We start from the raw sequence: 18,158 nt of genomic DNA, 5'->3' as shown, positions 1-18,158 counted from the left end.
ATGCGGAGCACAGAACCTGATGTGGGGCTCAATCCCATGATCTTGAGATCATGACCTAAGCAGAAATCAAGAGTCGGATGCTTCCCTGAGCTGCTCAGGTGTTCCTGGATATTTTAAAAAATGTGATCACATTGCTCATTCTGGTTGTCACTTAACAACATTCACCTGCACCTTTTTATCCAAATCATTTTTGATGCCTTAAGAGTTATGGCATCAAATCTTTTAAGAATGTTCCACAATTTAACCCTTCGCTTTTTGTCTGGGGCATTTAAGAGCCCCACCCCAAGCCCTTTCCCTGAGTATTATTTTTAAGAAGCAGCAGCGCTCATCCCTGTGGATAAACCTTCCTGAACACCCGTGAGTGTTTTCCAGAAAAAATTCTTATTGGTGGATGCACGAGGAGCAAAGGCAGGCCCTGTGGCCATGTGATGAGGGTACGAAGTGGCAAGGCAAGGGACATGCACTTCTCAGGATTTCGGCACTGAGTTAGCCGAAGCCCCTCACCCCACTTCTGTGGGCGCGAGAGATCTACTGGCTGAGCAGCTGGCAGCTGGCACACCTTGGCCAGTGGAACACATCTGCAGCCCGAATGGCTGGGTGGGTATGAACATGAGCTCAGCTGAGCAGGGGAGGACCTTGCAGAGGTGGAATAGGATAGGCGGAGGTGGAGGCCCACACGTCGGGATGCATTCGAGAAGCAGGTCAGATCGCCTGCCGCAGAGGTCACAGGGGGCGTTCCTGGGCTAAAGGCTCTCCTTCCCATGAACAGCTCATGAGCGCCTCTGCGCACCGGGGCCACAGTTCCATAGAGTCCCCTCCCCTTACTCCAGCAACTCTGAGCGCTGTCCCTCCCTCTACACCCCTGACAGTCACCAGCAGCCTCTGTGCGGGGGACAGGAGAGGGGCTGGAAAACGGGCATGCCTTTGAGAAGACACTGAAAAGTTAATATGACTTTAACAACCACACACACAAGTTAAGCATGGGCTACTCGCTTTTCAATTTACTTCACCTAGAAATCTACTCATTTTTAGGAGGTGCCCGCGTGTGAAGGGAGCCCTCACTACATATTTTCAGGAACGCACCAGAACGCACCAGCAGTCTGCATGGAAGGCAGACCCCCGAAGCCTGTGGCAGCCGGGCACCAGGGCCGGTTCAGAACAGTCTGAGGCTTCGTTTCCTTATTGGCTGAGCTCCAGCCACCGTATGTAGGGCACCAGGCAACGGCGAGGGCCTGGGGCACACTTTTGCCTCCACTGCTTTTGGAATCAACCCTTGAAACCTTAACTCTGCAATCCCAAACTGAGATGTGCCATTCTGTGCCAAACGCTATTCATGGCAGGGACGGGGTTGGGGGTGGGGTAGGTGGTCTCTGTTCCCTTCCACCAGCACGGCTCGCAGGCAGGCAGCCGGTGGGGGGCGGGCAGGCTTCCCGGCTGCACCATGGTTGCCCAGTGCTGAGCATGCAGGCCTTATGGAGCTGGCAGGTCCTGCGGGCTCTTTCTGGCAGCCTTCCCACAAGGCAGCCTCGGACCCTGGTGGAGCAATTTGGTGCCGGCAGCCACGGAGGTGCTGGGGGCTGCCTGCTGCTGGGGTGGGGGGGGAGACACAGGAGGGGGCAGCCTCTACTACCACTGTTTGGAAGATAAAATCCCACCAACTGCCACTTACATAAATGTAACAGGAAGTTTCTGAATGGCTTCCCCTGTGTCTTGAGGCTGTTACCTTGGTGTTGCTAAACTCACGGCTGAAATGAGCCCAGACAACACCTCATCAAAGCTGAGGGGCGAGGGAGCAGTGGTCCAGAGGCAGACAGGAACATTCCTGCCAAACCAGAGGAGGTTTCGCTCTGTGGGTCCTTTTCTGCAGAAATGTCAACAGCTGGGAAAGGCATCAGAGAACCTAGGTAAGGGGGGGGGCTCGAGCCGAACACCGTGGCTGGAAAAAGGTTTGCAAGCGTAAGGAAAGAAGCATCGGCTTTGACTGAGGTTTCCTCCTGCGCATTCGGAACGGGGCTGCCCTGCTGGGTTTCACAGACCTGTTTTGCACTACTCTGCCACGAAGCATCTGGGGAAATAGCTTTTCTACAAAATAGGTCATCTTTCCACACTTGTTATGCTCCTTGTCGACTTCGCTGAAATAGCCACAGCACAAAAGTAACTCTCTCTGGAGGTGCTTTTCTGAGACGACGCGCTCCCTCTGCCCCTTTAAGGAGCTGGGCTCCTGGAGGTCGGCCAGGCGCCCGGGCTTTAAGGACATCCCAGGTCTTCCTCTTCCCCCCACCCAGAAATGGAACAACTGGCTTTTGCTTCTACTTCCAAACCTATTAGGGAGTGATCATAACAAGAGAAACTGATACTGACATGAATTATACCATTGTTCTATTTCATCTATTTAGTAACCCCAAGTTGCAATTTTTAGAAAAAAGATTACCTTTTAAATAACGGATTCATTATGGTACATGAATGAGTGCCATGTTCCCGTGTTCAAAACGTCACTCACCATTAAGGCCATGCGCTGGTAAGTGGCACCGATTTGCCACTTCCCCCTTAAATACAAACGCCCCTGACTGGAGGCCTAGGATCATCGGAGGTGAACTTACGGGTTTCCTGGGCTCTTAGCGCATCACCTGTGCTGCCAGGCACCCCATGAGTCTCCACTCTGCCATCAGGCCTGTAAGTGTTCCCCTCCATGGCGAAGGTGGGAAGGCAAACGCGCACTGCTGAGGTTCCGGCCGAAGGACCACCATCTACTTCAAGGCCGAGGTCAGAAATCACAGACCCTTATGACGAGGGTGGGAAAGGAGACAGCCAGCGTCCCTTCTGGCTGCAAACCTAGCTTTGGGAAATGAGAGGGGAGAACAGACCTGGACACAGGCTGGTGAGTGGACTGGGCCTCAGCTCTGTGCCACTCCCGAGACCCCATGGGAAACCCGCCCTGGCTCTGGCAGGTGAACAATGCACAGAGTATCCTCTGGAAACCTCCCTTCAAGCTCGCGAAATCCACACATTGTTTTTCATCGTTAGTTTCCAAATGCACAGAGTGTCTGGCCCTTCTCTAAGTGCTGAGGTGACATAAAGGAAGGAAAGGGCTAATCGCTGCAGGGGACAGGCTCCTCGCAGGGTGAAGAGACAGGTAAGACAGATGCCATTCGAAGCCAGGAGACACACAGAGGGAGGTGGTGCCCGGGACACAGACATCGTAGCTGGCCATGAGCAGAGGCCCCACGTACCTGATATGGCATACAGATTGGAGTGCTGGTACTCATAGTCAGCCCGAGTGCTGTTCCTGCCTCGGAAGGTAGCAGGAAGCGTTAGTGAGATGTGCCTAAGAAAGAGACGGAGGAGAGAGGAGGTTACAGGGCGCACAGAGCACTCCCCAAGGCTCAGAAAGCACCCGCGCCACCACCAGCCCGTAGCAGCACAGAGCAGGAGGAGGGGGTGCCCGTGGAGCAGGCCCCCCAACAGCTCAAAGCCCCCTCAAGGAATTCAGAAGTTTCCAGACATCAGCGACCACCTTCTTCAATTCCAAGAATATCCAAGTGGAGGAAAATGTTTCCCAAGCCTTATGGCCTGTGTGAGCAACTTTGTCTCGATCTCTGCTCACTGGGCAAAATATACCCGCAGAAACAAAACACTTGACCCTGACCAGGAGCCCAGGCATGTTTTGCCATCCAGCTTCCATTGTCCACCCAATGGCTTTCATTCCTGTCCCATAGGCCACTGAGAATAGGGCAAGGAGCACTTTGTGAATGAAGGTCTAGAGTATTATTACTACCACGTGAGTCCAGGAAAACATACAACCACTGAGAATCAGAAAGGCCTGCTCTCCTGAACTGCTGGGCCTGTGTGTTCGCCCTCTGGCAGGAGTACACAGTAGGTGCTCAGGAAATCATCTCGATTGGTCCAGCATTGGCTTTTTATGACAAAGGTGTTGGCCATTAAAGCTCAAGGTGCCCACAGAGCCCAAGTTGAGTATTCAAGCAAAGTAAATAATCCATTTGGTGTGGTCATCAGCTGCCTTTAGCAAATGCAAAAGAAGATTAAGATGATAAGAAATATATTTCAAACCCAACAGGTCTGGGAGAAAAAACAACAATAAGGCATCTTACTGGCAGGCCTAGGGATTGGCTTGAATGAGTTCAGTAGCCCGAGTTTTGGCCACACTCAGTCAAAAGGGAAAAGACCGAGGAAGGGAGCATTTATGACAAAGTTTTATGTTATACATGTTGCCTTTTTCACACAACAAATGCATGACCTTCTAGGAATGACTCCTGAACGTACAGGCTCCTGGGAGGGAACGTTCTCTAGGCAAGACCTGTCCCCACAGGGTCTCTTGGTGACAAGACGAGCACCAACGGTTGTAAAGGCATTTGGTTTGCTTGCTGTAGCATGAACACTGAGGCGAACATCTGTGCCATGGAACGGTCTGGCTCAACCCGGTGGGTAGAGGGCTTTGCTGAGCACTGCCTAGACCCAGGGCTGGTGAAAGAGGGGGTGGGAACCAGCAGACCTAAGTGCAGGGAGACTCTGACATGTGTGGAGCAGATCTGAGTGTCTGCTTTTACTAATGCTAACGAAGGATGCAGGGGTGCGCTCACTGAAGGAGTGCCCGGGTTACAGGGGATCGAGGTGTAGAAATAAAGCACCAGATGCAACAGGGCAGGTGCCTGGGTGCGAGGGAGCACAAGAGCTCTGAGAAAGAGGCTGGGGTTCTAGTGACCCCTTGTCAGAAGAGGACACGGGTACTGATGGAGTAAAAGGAACTCACTGGGTGGTCAGAGAAAGCCAAGCCTCTGGCGCACAGGGTCAGGGTATGTGTGGAAGCGAGGCTGGTAAGGTTGAGGCCAGGTTGGAAGGGACCCCCCCACCCCGCCATGCTTCAAGACTTCATTCCCTCAGACAAGAGTTCCTAACTCTGTTCTGCCCATCACAGCACAAACGAAGGCATCCGGGCTGCGGGGCACTCGCTAACAACACAGAGTCACAGCCGCGAGCCCGGGGAGCCTGGATTGGGGGGCCTGGGGTGCGGCCAAGAATCTATCTTTAACAGCTCCAGGAGTGACGTTGAAGGCCGGCCAGGTTTGCGACCCTGGGAGGGTAAGGAGCAGCTGCAGGAGGGTTTTACACAGTTGATCAACGCCTCTGACTGCAGCACTGAGTCAGTGAAGCTGAGCACACAGAAGAATGAATTATGGACTGTGGCTGTGGTTGAGCGGAGCTAAAATGATGACAGGTCACCCCGCAGAGGGTGCCGCCGTGTGCCAGGCCTCGGGGGATGCTGAGCTCAGGCGGTCTCTTCTGGCTCCTTGCGCTCCTACAAGGCGAGCGTAGGGCCCAGCACACACTGAGGCCGGGAGGCCGTGGTTCGAACGCTCGGCACGGGAGATGGCACCAGCACAGCCCTGGGCCTGACGTGGGCCTTCTGAGCCCGCGCCCGTGGGACGGAGCTGGCCGCACATCCACAAAGCTGGCTGGGGCGGCTGCTGTTTTTGCACCCACCACACCACGGGGGAGGGGGGTTCCCGAAGCCGGGGAAGAACTATAAGGCAGGGCTGCCATGCCTGAAGATTTCTAAGCCTTGAAAGCATTTTCGAAAGGTGCATCCACCCAAACTGAGAGCATCACACATCTGTGCGGTGCAGTCCCCCTGCCTCCCCAGGGGCTGGAGGCATTCAGGAAGGCTGAGGAGGAGGTGGGTGTTAGTGGAACTTCCGAAGACAGGCAGACCTGGATGGCAAAGAGCCAAGCAGATTGCCTGCCTATGGGAAGGTGAGGAGATAAAACGGCGATGCTGTGGTAGACGGGAACGGAGCAGCAAATTACAGTGGGGATTCTCGTGAAACTGCAATTATTGAGCACTTACTGTGTGTAGACCCTTTCCAGTTCCTGCCAAAGTGTCCTACTGCAGCCCTCTGAACAGTCTGGGGGGAACTGTGCGGTATACAGGACTTAAAAACAAAGGCTATACCAGAGAAACTAAGGTGCCTGGCTCCTTAGCAGCCCCGCCCGATGTGGACTCCCTGGTCTCAACTTTTCCTGCTTCTCTGGGACACCTGATCGTGCCTGGCTGACATGCTCGGCAACCCCCCTACCCCGGCCAGCCGCTCTTCCTTGCAGATGTCCTTTCTGGTCCCTCCTCCAACTTTTAAAATTTACTCTTTGTCAGGGTTCTGCTTGAGCTCTGTCCTCATTCCATATGCTTTCCTGAGGCAACCTCATCCTCAGCCATTCCCTGACTTTAGTGGTGCTCACACACTAGCCCAGCTTTCCCAACTGTCTCTTGCCCTGTTTACTTCTCCCTCTACCCAGAAGAGGGGAAAGTTCTGTAAATCTCTGAATATGTGATGTGATGTTCATGCCTTAGCCTGACTCTTTAGCCAGGCTGTTTCCCTTCGTAGAATCTCCATTTCTTCCTTACCTACACTCCGAACTCCTATTCATCCCTCAAGACCCCATCCAAGCATGTCTTCTCTGGTAGAACCTTCCCTGGGCTTGTTCTGGGCTCACCGGAGGCCTGCATGTCCCTTCTCTCTCCAGTTTGCACAAATTATTTGAAGCATCTGATACGAGCCTGTCTTCCTAACACGACTGTGGCCTCCTCAAAATCAGGGCCGAAGCTCATCAATTTGTGCCCATTTTGTAGGATGATTTTTTGACCTGGAGTAGATAGTGGTTGAGCACGTGTTGACCAAATCAAGCCCTGAATCTACTCTAATAAAACCTCTGGATCTTTTTGGTATAAACTGCAGAGTGTCTGTGACTCCATTTCTACCCATGTGTGTGTTTGCCAATCAGACTCAAGTGGTCTCTATTACACCAGGCATCCTGCTCGTCTCTGCCCTGGAAGAAAACAGGTATGATATAAGAAGGGATCGGTGGTGACTGGGAATTTATGGGAGGTGGTGGGGGGGCGGGAGAGAGAAAAAGGATTTCTGATCTCCTACATACAATGCGTGGTTCATAGAGTACATGTGACGTTAACAGCACATTCGAGTCGCATACCCGACTGTATCTTCGACAGTCATAGCTCAACAGGATCGCGGTGAACGGTAATGAAGTCACCCCAGACTCTGGCTCCTCAGCTGCTACAGGACGGTACGATGCAGCACCCAGAGAGATGAGAGGCTCCCGACCAGGGACAGCTTTAAAGAGAAGGGTTCCCTGCATTGCAAAGAGCTGCTTTTCACTTCTGTTGTCCAGACTCAGGAAGAGGAAATGTAGGGGGTGGGAGGAGGAAAAGCCACAGCAAAGCCTCCTGTAATGAGAATGGGCAGCTGGGGCCGAGGGGACAGATAACCTATGGTTAAAGGGAAAGAGCAAGTCACCTGCAGAAGGAGAAGCGGCCCAGGGGCACTGCAGCGTCAGATTAGCCTGAAAGTGACAGATGACAGGAACCAGCGAGGCTCTGGTGATAGCAGAGTGAAAGGAGATTCTAGTTCCCCAGCAGGGGCCGGGTGGAGCGGGGAGACCTCAAGCCAGGCACCGGGCTGGGTGCCTTCACGCACACGCCTCGCCTCATCCTCCCGGCAACCTTTTCCGATTGGAATAGTTAACTCCGTCTGATAGATCAGGGAACGGGGCCGGGGGCTTCAGAGGGAAAGCTAACAAAGAGAATGCTAAGAATTAGGGAAAACGTTCATCCACGTATCCTCCAGGGGTAAACACTATTAACTGGAAGTTGCCCTACTGTATCATCTCGGCTTTCAGGTATATAGAGTGAGGACTGCACAGTCCGTCCCCAGACCCTGTTGCAAGCGATGAGACCAAGGACTCAGCATCTCAGCCACTGACTGGCTTGATGATCCTGGCAGGACACAGTCCCTCTGATACCATGTCACCAAGGGAAAAGCAACAGAATGGGACACCCTACGGCCCAACCACATGCCCAGGGAGAGAGAGCAATGGTGGCAGTTAGCAGCACCAACCCTGGAGTTGGTCTGATGTAGGTTCAAGTCCCAGCACTACCCCCGGGAGCTGGGTGCCCCTCAGGGACGCCGTGTTGCCCCCTCCTGCATACCTTGTGACCACGCCGAGCAGACGGCACAGAACCAGGCATGTAGTGGGTGTGTAGAAGCAGAATGTCCCTTATAATTTCCCACACAGCTCCTATTCTGATTCTTCCCACTCCGGTCATTGTTTTAGCATCCCACTGATGAAGGGCATAGTCCAGGACCATGACAGAACCCGCCAGTGCCCTCCCTCTGTATTAGAATGAAATCCAAATGCCCCGTGGTTGGGAGGTCCTGCCAGCCCGTCGCTCCTCTCTGAGCTTGCCTTGTTCATGGTCCCCGCACTCACATCCTCCAACCTTACCAGCTCCCGGCACTCTCGTTCCTGCCTCACGGCCTTTGTGCTTGCTGTTCCCTCTGCCTTAAACACTCTTCCTCCAGTTCTCCAGACGCTGGTTCCTCCCCCAGGCAGGCCACCCCCCTAGATGCCTGCTGGGGCACCCTGCCTCCAGTCGCTCTTACAACACCCCACTTTCCTCTCTGCAGACCCTTCCCACTCTACAGGACTGTCCGATTTGTTCATAGGTCACCAGAACATGATCTACACTACACTTTCCACCGTATCGCCAGTGCCTAGAACAGTGTCCTCCACACAGAGGAGACTTAAAATATGAGAGCCTCTAGGATCACTTGATAGGTGATCTTACAGAATATTGAATGAATGAGTGACTCTTACACTGACTTGTACTTTGACTTACATGAAAACTTCCCACTTGTCTCTTTCTCATCCCCAGGACAGGCCGGTTAACTGGAAAATGCAGTTATTTCTGATTCCCGAGTATTTTTACATAAATAGTAAATACATTCATCATGGCATTGTTTATAAAGCCAAAAGTGGAATCAGATCTCAAACAATAGGGGACTGCTTAAAAAATTATGGTACAACTGTCTGATGAAATATTTTACAGTCATTCAAAACATTTCAGAAGACCAACAGCCAGAGGCCATGCCTCTCACTGCAGCATCTAGCGAGAAGTGATATCAAATCCTCATTTTCACACTTGAAGCTGTGATTGGTTAACCCAACACCTGGGCTTATTTCCCACAACCTGATTGTCTAAAGAGATGAAAGGAACATGCCATTCATGACGCTGGGTGTTGCTAGCAGAGGAAAGAAGGAGCTGGGCACTTTGGCTCTTGTCTTCTGAAGCACCTAGTCCAGAGGGTTCTAAGAACAAGTAGGTATTCCATGGCTTCTAGCCAAACTGAGCAGTCTAAGAACATGACAGCTGTTGGGGTCCCCTGGACAGCATGTTTGGCAAGGTTCTATCAATGGGTTCCAAAGTTACTGATTACTCCATAAGCAGAGGCCTTGTTTTAGATTTTAGGAAAGTTCATAAAGATCACTAGCAGGCTAAGAGATAGACCTAAGGACTCAGGAAACCATCTCTAGCTAGGTAGGTGCCTAGAGAGGAAGACTTTCTAGAACCATCCCCAGTAGGCCTTGGACCACTGGAACAAACGGACGTCAGAGGCCAACCATTTTTGCCCCCTGACTTGAATGATGGCTTCTTCTTCCAAAATCTATCTGGTCCCTGGAGAATTCCAACTAGAAGAGGGTGCACTGTACCAAGCTCTCCTCCCCATTTCCTATGCAGGGGACAGCCCAGAGGACGGGGGCCTCGGGGCTGAGCAACCACCACATTCTGCAGGAGGGACTGGCTGTTGTGGAACAAATAGGTCAGTGTCATACGGGCTGCTGACAACGGCTCTGGCTGAATAGATGCTGAGGGAAATTTCATTTTTCCCCCCAAGTCAGTTTTAGGCACCTTATTCAATTAACATGGCCACTAGCTGCAGACAGCTCCATAGGAAAGTCCGTCAGTTATGGAACACATTTTATTAGGTGACAATAGTTGCCAGCACGATTTATTTCCTTTGATGGGATTCTGCTTTTTCCTTGTTAATTTAAATCTGTATTTTCTAGTGCTGATTCCAGGTCTGTGTGAATTTTTAAAATGTTACCATTAATCTTCTGGACCCAGTGGCCACATAGAATGGAGCAGGCTCTGCCCAGGCAGTGGGGATGCCTGATGTCCTCTCAGACTGTCAGGGGGCAGCGTGGACGAAGTGGTGGCCGGTAAGACAGAGGCAGACTCACAGTTAGAGACAGATGTCACTTTCAGGTCTCACCTCCTTTTTAAAAAAAATTTTATTTAAAAATTTTTTTTTTTTTTTTTTGTTTAGGATTTATTGATTTGAGAGCAAGTGAGCACAGGAGTAGGGGGTGGGGGAGGGAGGGACCAAGAGAGAGGGAGAAACAGTCCCCCTGCTGAGCAGGGAGCCCAAAGCAGGGCTCCATCCCACAACCCTGAGATCATGACCTGAGCCGAAACCAAGAGTCAGACGTCTAACTTACTGAGCCACCCAGGCACCCCAGAGTTTTTCAGAAGCTGCAAGACTGTGGGGTCATCACTCTGAGGTCTCCTTGCATACTTGTAATGCTCCCCATTGTTCTCAGTTTTAACTTCCAGTAAGGTAATTATAGGCTAACACAAGCCACGTGAACACAAGCTCTTTAGAATCCTCCATTTTTAAAGATTAAGAAGTCCTAGACTCAAAGTTTTCAAACCATTGCTCTAGGGCAGCCTGTTGAAACTGACTCTACAAAAGCCCAAGGTCTGAAGTTGGTGGGGTTGGGCTCAGAAGAGTAAGAACAAGAACAAAGGCTTGGTCTCCATGGGACGCTTCCTCAAAGAAAACGGTGCTCATGGAAAAAAGTTAATAAATTTTCACAAGTGGAAAAAAAGACAGAAGGACAAGACTTACTTGTTATGGCCAGGCAAGTAACTATTCTCAAGAATTTAGTTCGATGGCACCTGGTGGCTCAGTTGGTATGCGCCTGCCTTTGGCTACAGTCCCGATCCAGTAGTCCTGAGCTCTCCGCTCAGTGGGGAGGCTGCTTCTCCCTCTGGCCCTCCCCCTACTCATTTTCTTTTTCTTTCTCTCTAACAAATAAAAGCTTAAAAAAAAAAAAGAAGAAGAATTTAGTTTGAGAATAAAGTAGTCTAAGATAATTGAAGGTTTTGCTTTTCCCCAGTATCCATGTGCCTGAGCCCTGTGAGGGCACATGGCTGAGCTATCAACCGTGTGTCGATACATATAAAGGAAAAAAAAAGCAGAGCAGGAATAAAAATACGAAGGACCCATGAGATTCACAGAACTATCCTAGATAAGATGAAAGGAAGAGACAAAATTATTAAGTCCGGAAGGCCTAGGGTTTGATAATCTCCACTTAAATGCATCTTGATTTAACAGACACAGCATGGCGGGAAGGCAACAGTGCCTGGACAGACAGCCAGGAAGGAGAAGTCCAGTGTCTGGCTGTTTGAACTGGAACATGATGTTCCTCACACGAAAGCCACCTCACAGCTCCCCGACAAGCCTGGGAGTCCCTCTTCTGACTAGCAGCGACCAAATCCTTTGAGAATGTAAACTTGCGTTTGGGGGACAGAGCAGGCATGAGCAGCAGGCCGCTCCAAGACAGAAACATTATCCCCCAAATAATGAGGAACGACATTTGTTTATTCACTCTCACTGGTACGAAGAACCAATAGTTGAAAAAAAATCAAACCAGGTGGATGAAATGATACATGTCCTTGAAAAACCAAGACTGGATGAGTTTTTGGGCCAGTGACAGCTCCGGCCAGCTTCCTGTCACTGAGGCCCTACACTAAGGTGAACAGAGAAGGGTGATGAAGAATTAGAAAGTAATCTACCCAATAGTGACCACCTAAGTGAGATGGGGGGATACCTTACACACCCTGCCTTTTGGCCAACAGTCTAAATACATTCTTTTGCTGGTCTACAAAAAATGTCATACAACAAGATAAGAACATTAGCTTTTAAAAAAAGAATTTACTATAGCATATAGAGAAATTTATCTGCATTAGAAATAACAGAGAAATAAAATTCCAAAAGAACTAAATCAATAGTATCATGGAAAAGCCCCCAAGATTTTCTAGAACATAGAGAAAGAAAGAACCAAGCGATGAGGAGGAAAATTATGATAAACACAGAGAACCAACCTGAATATTTTAGGTGTTAGAAAGAAACCACAATAATTAAAAGAGAAGTAGCAATCAGAAAAAGAAGTTTACGGTCTGTCTAAGTAAAAAACAACAATAACGACTCCATATAATAGAGTCAATAGGGCTTTCAACATTCCAATAAAATCAATAAAGAGACTCATGGCTAAATAAATACGGATATCCAGACTCCCAATTTCAACACTTAGTGTAAAGCTACAATAATCAATATGGTGTGGTATTAGGGCATAAAGACAGACATACAGATCAATGCTACAGAAGGGACAGTCCAGAAATAAATCTAAGCAGATATGATCAATCGATTTTCAACAAAAGGTGCCAAGACAATTCAAGGGAAAGAGGGTAATCTTTCCAACAAATGGTGTTAGAACACCTGGATACCCACACGTAAATAAATGAACCTTGACGCTTACCTCACACCATATATAAATGACCCAAGAGGTTCACAGAACTGTTTTTTAGAAAAGAGGAAAGAGAAAGGATAAATTATTAAGTCTGGAAGTCCTAGTATTTCACTTTTTATTTCAATGCATCTTAACTTCACAGGCAGAGCATGGCCTCTTCTAGAAGAAAACAAAGGGGAAGATCTTTGTGACCGTAGGCTTGGCGAAAATTTCTTAAATAAGACACAAAAAACCATAAACCATACAAGGAAAAAGATCAATCAACTGGACTTCACCAACACTTAAAACTCTCGTTCTTTAGAACGTCTATTACATAAATGAAAAGATAACCCACAGACCTGAAGAAGTTATCTGTAAAAACATACCCAATTTATAGCCAGCATTTATACAGAACTCTTAAAACTTAATAGAAAAAAAAAAGTCCAATTTAAAGAAATGGCTAAAAGATCAGAATAGATCCTTCACTAAAGAAAATGTATGAATGGTCAATCAGCACATGAGAAGATGTTCAACATCACTGGTCATTAGGGAGGTGACATTGAAGCCATGGTCTGATGCCAACATGTGTCTTCTAGAAAGGCAAAAATCGCCCAAAATGTCAATTGTGGGCAAGGTTGAGGAATAGACGGAACTCTTCTACATTACTGGTGGGAAGGTAAAATGGTACAACCACTGTAGGAAACAGCAGTTTCTTAGAAAATTTAACACATCCTACCAGTGGAGCCAGCCATTACACTTCTTGGTTTTTACCCAAGAGGAAGGAAAGCATAGGTCTATACAAAGCTCTGTACACAAACGTACTAAGCAGTTTATTTGTTATAAAAAACAAGCCAAATGTCCAGTAATAAGTGACTTGGTAAGTATACTGAAGAACATCTCACAATGGATACTACTCAACAATAAAATGGAAACAGGGGTGCCTGGGTGGCTCAGTAGATTAAAGTCTCTGCCTTCGGCTCAGGTCATGATTTCAGGGTCCTGGGATGGAGTCCGGTATTGGGCTCTCTGCTCAGCAGGGAGCCTGCTTCCTCCTCTCTCTCTGCCTGCCTCTCTGCCTACTTGTGATCTCTGTCTGTCAAATAAATCAAATCTTTAAAAATAAAACAAAATGGAAACAAACTACTGATACACTCGATGTGGATAAATCTCAAGATAATAATGCCGAGTAAAACAGGCAAGGTGAAAAATACACATGGTATTGTTCCATTATATTACGGAACATTCTAGGAAATATGAACTAACCCATAGAGATAGAAAGCGGATCAGTGGTCGGCCTGAGGAGGGAGGGTGGACTACGAAGGAGCACGAGGAAGTTTTGGAGGCGGCACGACCTTGAATTCGGTGATGGTATTGTTAAGTGTACATAGACAAGCTCATCAAATTCTACTTAAATATGTGCAGTTTATTGTATACTGAGTATACTGTAGTAAAGCTGAAAATATTTCCTGGTCTAAAAAACTTTAAAAAAGGCGGGGGGGGGGCGCTAAAGGAGGAAACCAATGGGGCTGACAGGACAGGGAACGGCAATGAAGAGAGACCCACCCCTAGACGCGTCCCGGCAGACTCTGGCAGTGATTTCAGACTTTTCCTCTGTCATACTATGTGCCGGAAGACAATGGAGCCACAGAAGTTTAAGGAGAGAGAGCGGCTTTTCAGAAACTACTTATTCCTTCAAGTTGTCTCTTCTAGGTAAAGACACCGACCAAAATAAATAAATAAATAAATAAAATCATTCACATCCCTTCCTCTGAAAGAAATACATTCAAATGTGCTTCAGAGGATGTGAAATTAAGACTTAAGAACCGGGAAGGAAGCAGACAAAAGGACTGACATTTTCGCTTTCCCTCTAGAAATGTGGCCTGAGGCAATAACCGGAAACATGGGAAAGGAATTATTTAAGATAAAAACAAGCAAACAACGTTAGCTGCCGTTTTCACAGGGCTTACCCTGCATCACGCATCACGCAAGCCCCACCCGCACCCCACGACTAGGCGCTGGGACCCTCTCTGGTTGACAGATGGCCTCAGAAAGGCTCAGCCGCTTGCCTGAGGGGATACAGCCTGGGTCTGAACCCTGATGGGGAAAATCACAAAACGCAGCTCGGAATCATGATGCTTGACTCAAAAACCGGAACGTTATAGAGTGGTATAAATGTAATATAATTTATAGGACATTATAAAGCATCTGATTCAGAATACCGTCCGGACATAAAATGATGTTTCCAGGTTTTCTGGGTGGGACCCTGTGGTGCTGGGAGAGGGAACCCAGGGGCAGGAGAGGCGGGAGCCGGGTCCTTTCAGGCGGCCTTTGTAAGAGCGGTGAACTGGGGAAATGCTCATAGGACACTAAATGAGGACAGAACAAGAAGGAAGGAGCCAGACATAGTTTTGTTCTTTTGTTTCTTTTAAATATCTCCACAGCCAAATCTCCAAGACTCAGCTGTTCGGTAAAAACAAAATAAAACGAAACAAGACCGCATACAGAAACTCCCCTGCACGCGGTGTACTTCTGTGGTTATGCATATGCGGATGCATGGAAGGATCAAAGGGGCCTGGGAGAAAACACCAGCTCCCAGCCGAGACGGCCCGGCGCTGGCGGCAGGACTGGGATCGGCCAGCGGCCTGCGTGGACACAGATTCCCTTCCTCCTCCCCTTTCACATATTTTACGTGTTAGTTTTTTCCAATGAGAAGTTTTCTTTTTATCAGTAAGAAGATGGCAGAAAACAGAAGTTGCTGGGAGTGTTAGTCTAGCTTCCAAACATACATGAAAGCAGACAGCACAGCGTTTGGTGCTACAGGAACATCTTGTTTTCCAGAGGACCCGTCTGCTGGTGGACAAGGACCAGAGGTGACATACAGAAGCAAAGTACAGAGATGGGGGTGGGTGGCAGCAGAGGAATAGAATATGCAAAAGCCACGATAACTGAGTGAGGGTGGTCGGGTGGGGGAAGAACACAGCCAACAGCTACATGAAATTCCACTTTATTCCTGCAAAACACCGTCGGGAAGAAGTCATCTGTGACACACAGCTTCTGTGCCAGGTGTAAGGACGTGCTTAATGAATGCCATTTAATGAAGAAAAAGGCTCTTATAAAACACCTGGCACAAGCAGGGTGAGGGAGTCACAGGGAAGGGGACCCTCGCTGCACCTGCTGGCATTTTAATAAGCACCTTCCAGAGCATCCGCTCTCCAAGGCTGGTCAACGGTGTCAGAATGAGGTCCCCGACCATTGCCCACGCTCGCTGACAGTTTAGGCAAGCTTATTTCTTAAGGACCATATGCTCAGGTATCAGATTGCCCTGGACGGTAATTAAAATGAATCATTTTCAGCTGGAAGGCCCGACCAGCACCAGCACCGTCCTCAAAGACTTCACAGAAAGGATTCCAGCTCCGGGTCCCCTGTGCTTCCAAACTGAGCCCTGAGTTAGGATTCAGATCTGTGAAGACCCAGAGATAACGTGAGACAATGTTGCACATTTTTCTTGCCACTTCATTCTAATAATATCAAGAGTCATTTTAATGACTCTAGGCTCTAAAATAATTTCTGGGTATGGGGTTTTTTCTTTTTTCATTGATTTTAGAGCCAACCTCAGAAAGAAATCACCATGTGCCAACTTTGCTACCATTTTTCATGGACTGATGAGACAGCTTTGTTTTGTTTTGTGATGGACAGACACCAGCGAAGTCTGGTTTTGTAAAACCTAAAGACCCATTTCCTTTACAGTGATATCCACTATCTCATAAACTTGCTATGCCCAGACTTGAAACTTAATTCCAAATAAACTGAATGAATTGATGCCATCCCAGGGCGGACGGACTGTTGTATCAGCAGGCACACAAGGCTGCTATAATCTGGTGTTGGGACTGATTCAGTCCACCAGTTTTTAACTGAGCTCCTACTATAGTCCAACCACAGGATTTGGCACTGAGATCATTAAAAAAAAAAAACCCAAACGATAAATGCCTATCACTAAGTGAAAGATGCCAATCTGATGCTCCATACTATAGGATTCAAATTCTAGGACATTGTGGAAAAGGCAAAACTGTGGAGAGAATAAAAAGACCAGTGGTTGCCAGGGGCTGGGGGAGGCGTGAACGGGCAGGACGCAGAGGATTTTTGGGGCATGATGATTTTATAATGATGGACATATGTCATCATATCTTTGTCCAAACCCACAAAAGGTACAACACCAAGAGTGAACCTGGAGGTGAACTGTGGACTTGGGGTGATTACGATGTGTCAATGTAGTTTTATCCCTGGTGGGGGGGGGGGGGAGTACCACTCTAGTGAGTATATTGAACAGGGAGGCTGTGCATATGTGAGAACAGGGGATATATGGAAAATCTCCATACTTCCCTCTCAATTTTATAGTGAACTTAAAACTGCTCTAAGAGAATAAAATTTTTAAAAAATGAAAAAACAAAAAAAGAGCCAAATGAGATTTCTATCTTTCCTCTTTAGGAATATATCTACAAGTAAATTGAAACACATAAATCGGCTAGATCATAAAGTAAAAAGCTCTAAAGATATGCAAATAAGGTTATATGTTTCCATTTTAAAGCAATGGCCAAAAAAAAAAAAAAAAAGAAAAAGAAAAAGAAAAAGAAAAAGAAAACAAACAGGGGTGCCTGGGTGGCTCAGTGGGTTAAGAAGCCTCTGCCTTCCGCTCAGGTCATGATCTCAGGGTCCTGGGATTGAGCCCTGCATTGGGCTCTCTGCTCAGCAGAGAGCCTGCTTCCCCCCCCCCCCACCCCCTCTGCCTGCCTCTCTGCCTACCTGTGATCTCTCTGTGTCAAATAAATAAATAAATAAAATCTTAAAAAAAAAAAGAAAAAGAAAAAAGAACACAACAAATATCTGTTGAGTGTCTGTCTACCATGGACCAGGCGCTCCACCAAACCCCAGGAAGTGCCCAGTCCAGGGCTGTCGAAGCTGTGGTCCCATCAGTCAAGAGAAAAGACTGCAAGTGCAGTAGACAGGTAGAAAAGCCTCAAACAATGAAGCAGAAATTCAAGAGTCGAGGCAATGAGCTGGGAGATGTCGCAGAGGAAGAGACAGCAATGGAGACTCCTGGAGTCAGAGAAATGGGAGGCCGTTTTGGAGTCGGATGTCAGGAGGTGGGAGGCAGGGGGAACAACACTGAAGGCTCTGTCCCCACAGTCGTCTGTTACTATGACAGTTACCACTCACTGAGCACCTGAACTATTCTTCGTGATTCACGCTCATCTCTAAGCGGCCCAACCCAACAAGGTAAGTGTTATTCTACTCTTCAGGTGAAAGGAGGTTCAGAGAGGTTAGGAGACTTGCCCAAGGACACACAGCAAAAGAAACTGGCTGGGCTAGTATTTGAGTAGATGCTTTTTCCACTAGAAACATGCTGCTTTGCCGAGACAATGCAAAGCAGAAGCCAAATGTAAATGCAGACTTTCTATTTTCCATTCAGGCAACCCACTTGCTGTGATCAATAAAACTTCAGCCTACCAACTTGACTATATAATGAGTTTTCCTCCTGGGCAGCACACCCCACCCCCTCCCAACCAAAGCATTATGCACTGGACAAGAAAACTGCCACTGGAAGACTAAGGAAATCAAAATTCCAAACTCCCCAAGTTCCTAAACGCACAGCTTTAAAGTATGTGCAGCTCGACGGCATATGGCAAATCAATTACTAGTTTAAATCTTAAAACAAAAAC

General features: G+C 48.2%; 1 protein-coding gene across 7 annotated transcripts in view; it reads right to left on the bottom strand.

Moving 5' to 3' along the window:
* MVB12B (multivesicular body subunit 12B) overlaps nt 1–18,158 on the bottom strand; it is a 195,140-nt gene that overhangs the window by 87,607 nt on the left and 89,375 nt on the right. For 6 of the 7 annotated variants that reach the window (XM_045082413.1, XM_045082412.1, XM_045082411.1 and 3 more), the window contains exon 7: nt 3,231–3,325. The exons of the other annotated variant lie outside the window; for it this stretch is intronic. In XM_045082413.1, coding sequence (XP_044938348.1) covers nt 3,231–3,325 — 95 coding nt within the window. The remainder of the gene's footprint in view (nt 1–3,230; nt 3,326–18,158) is intronic. 7 annotated transcript variants of the gene reach the window in all.

The sequence above is a fragment of the Mustela putorius genome, unplaced genomic scaffold (assembly GCF_011764305.1).
Source record: "Mustela putorius furo isolate JIRA1106 unplaced genomic scaffold, ASM1176430v1.1 tig00000596_pilon_pilon_pilon, whole genome shotgun sequence".
Lineage (NCBI taxonomy): Eukaryota > Metazoa > Chordata > Mammalia > Carnivora > Mustelidae > Mustela > Mustela putorius.
This window is presented reverse-complemented; position numbering and strand designations above follow the sequence as displayed.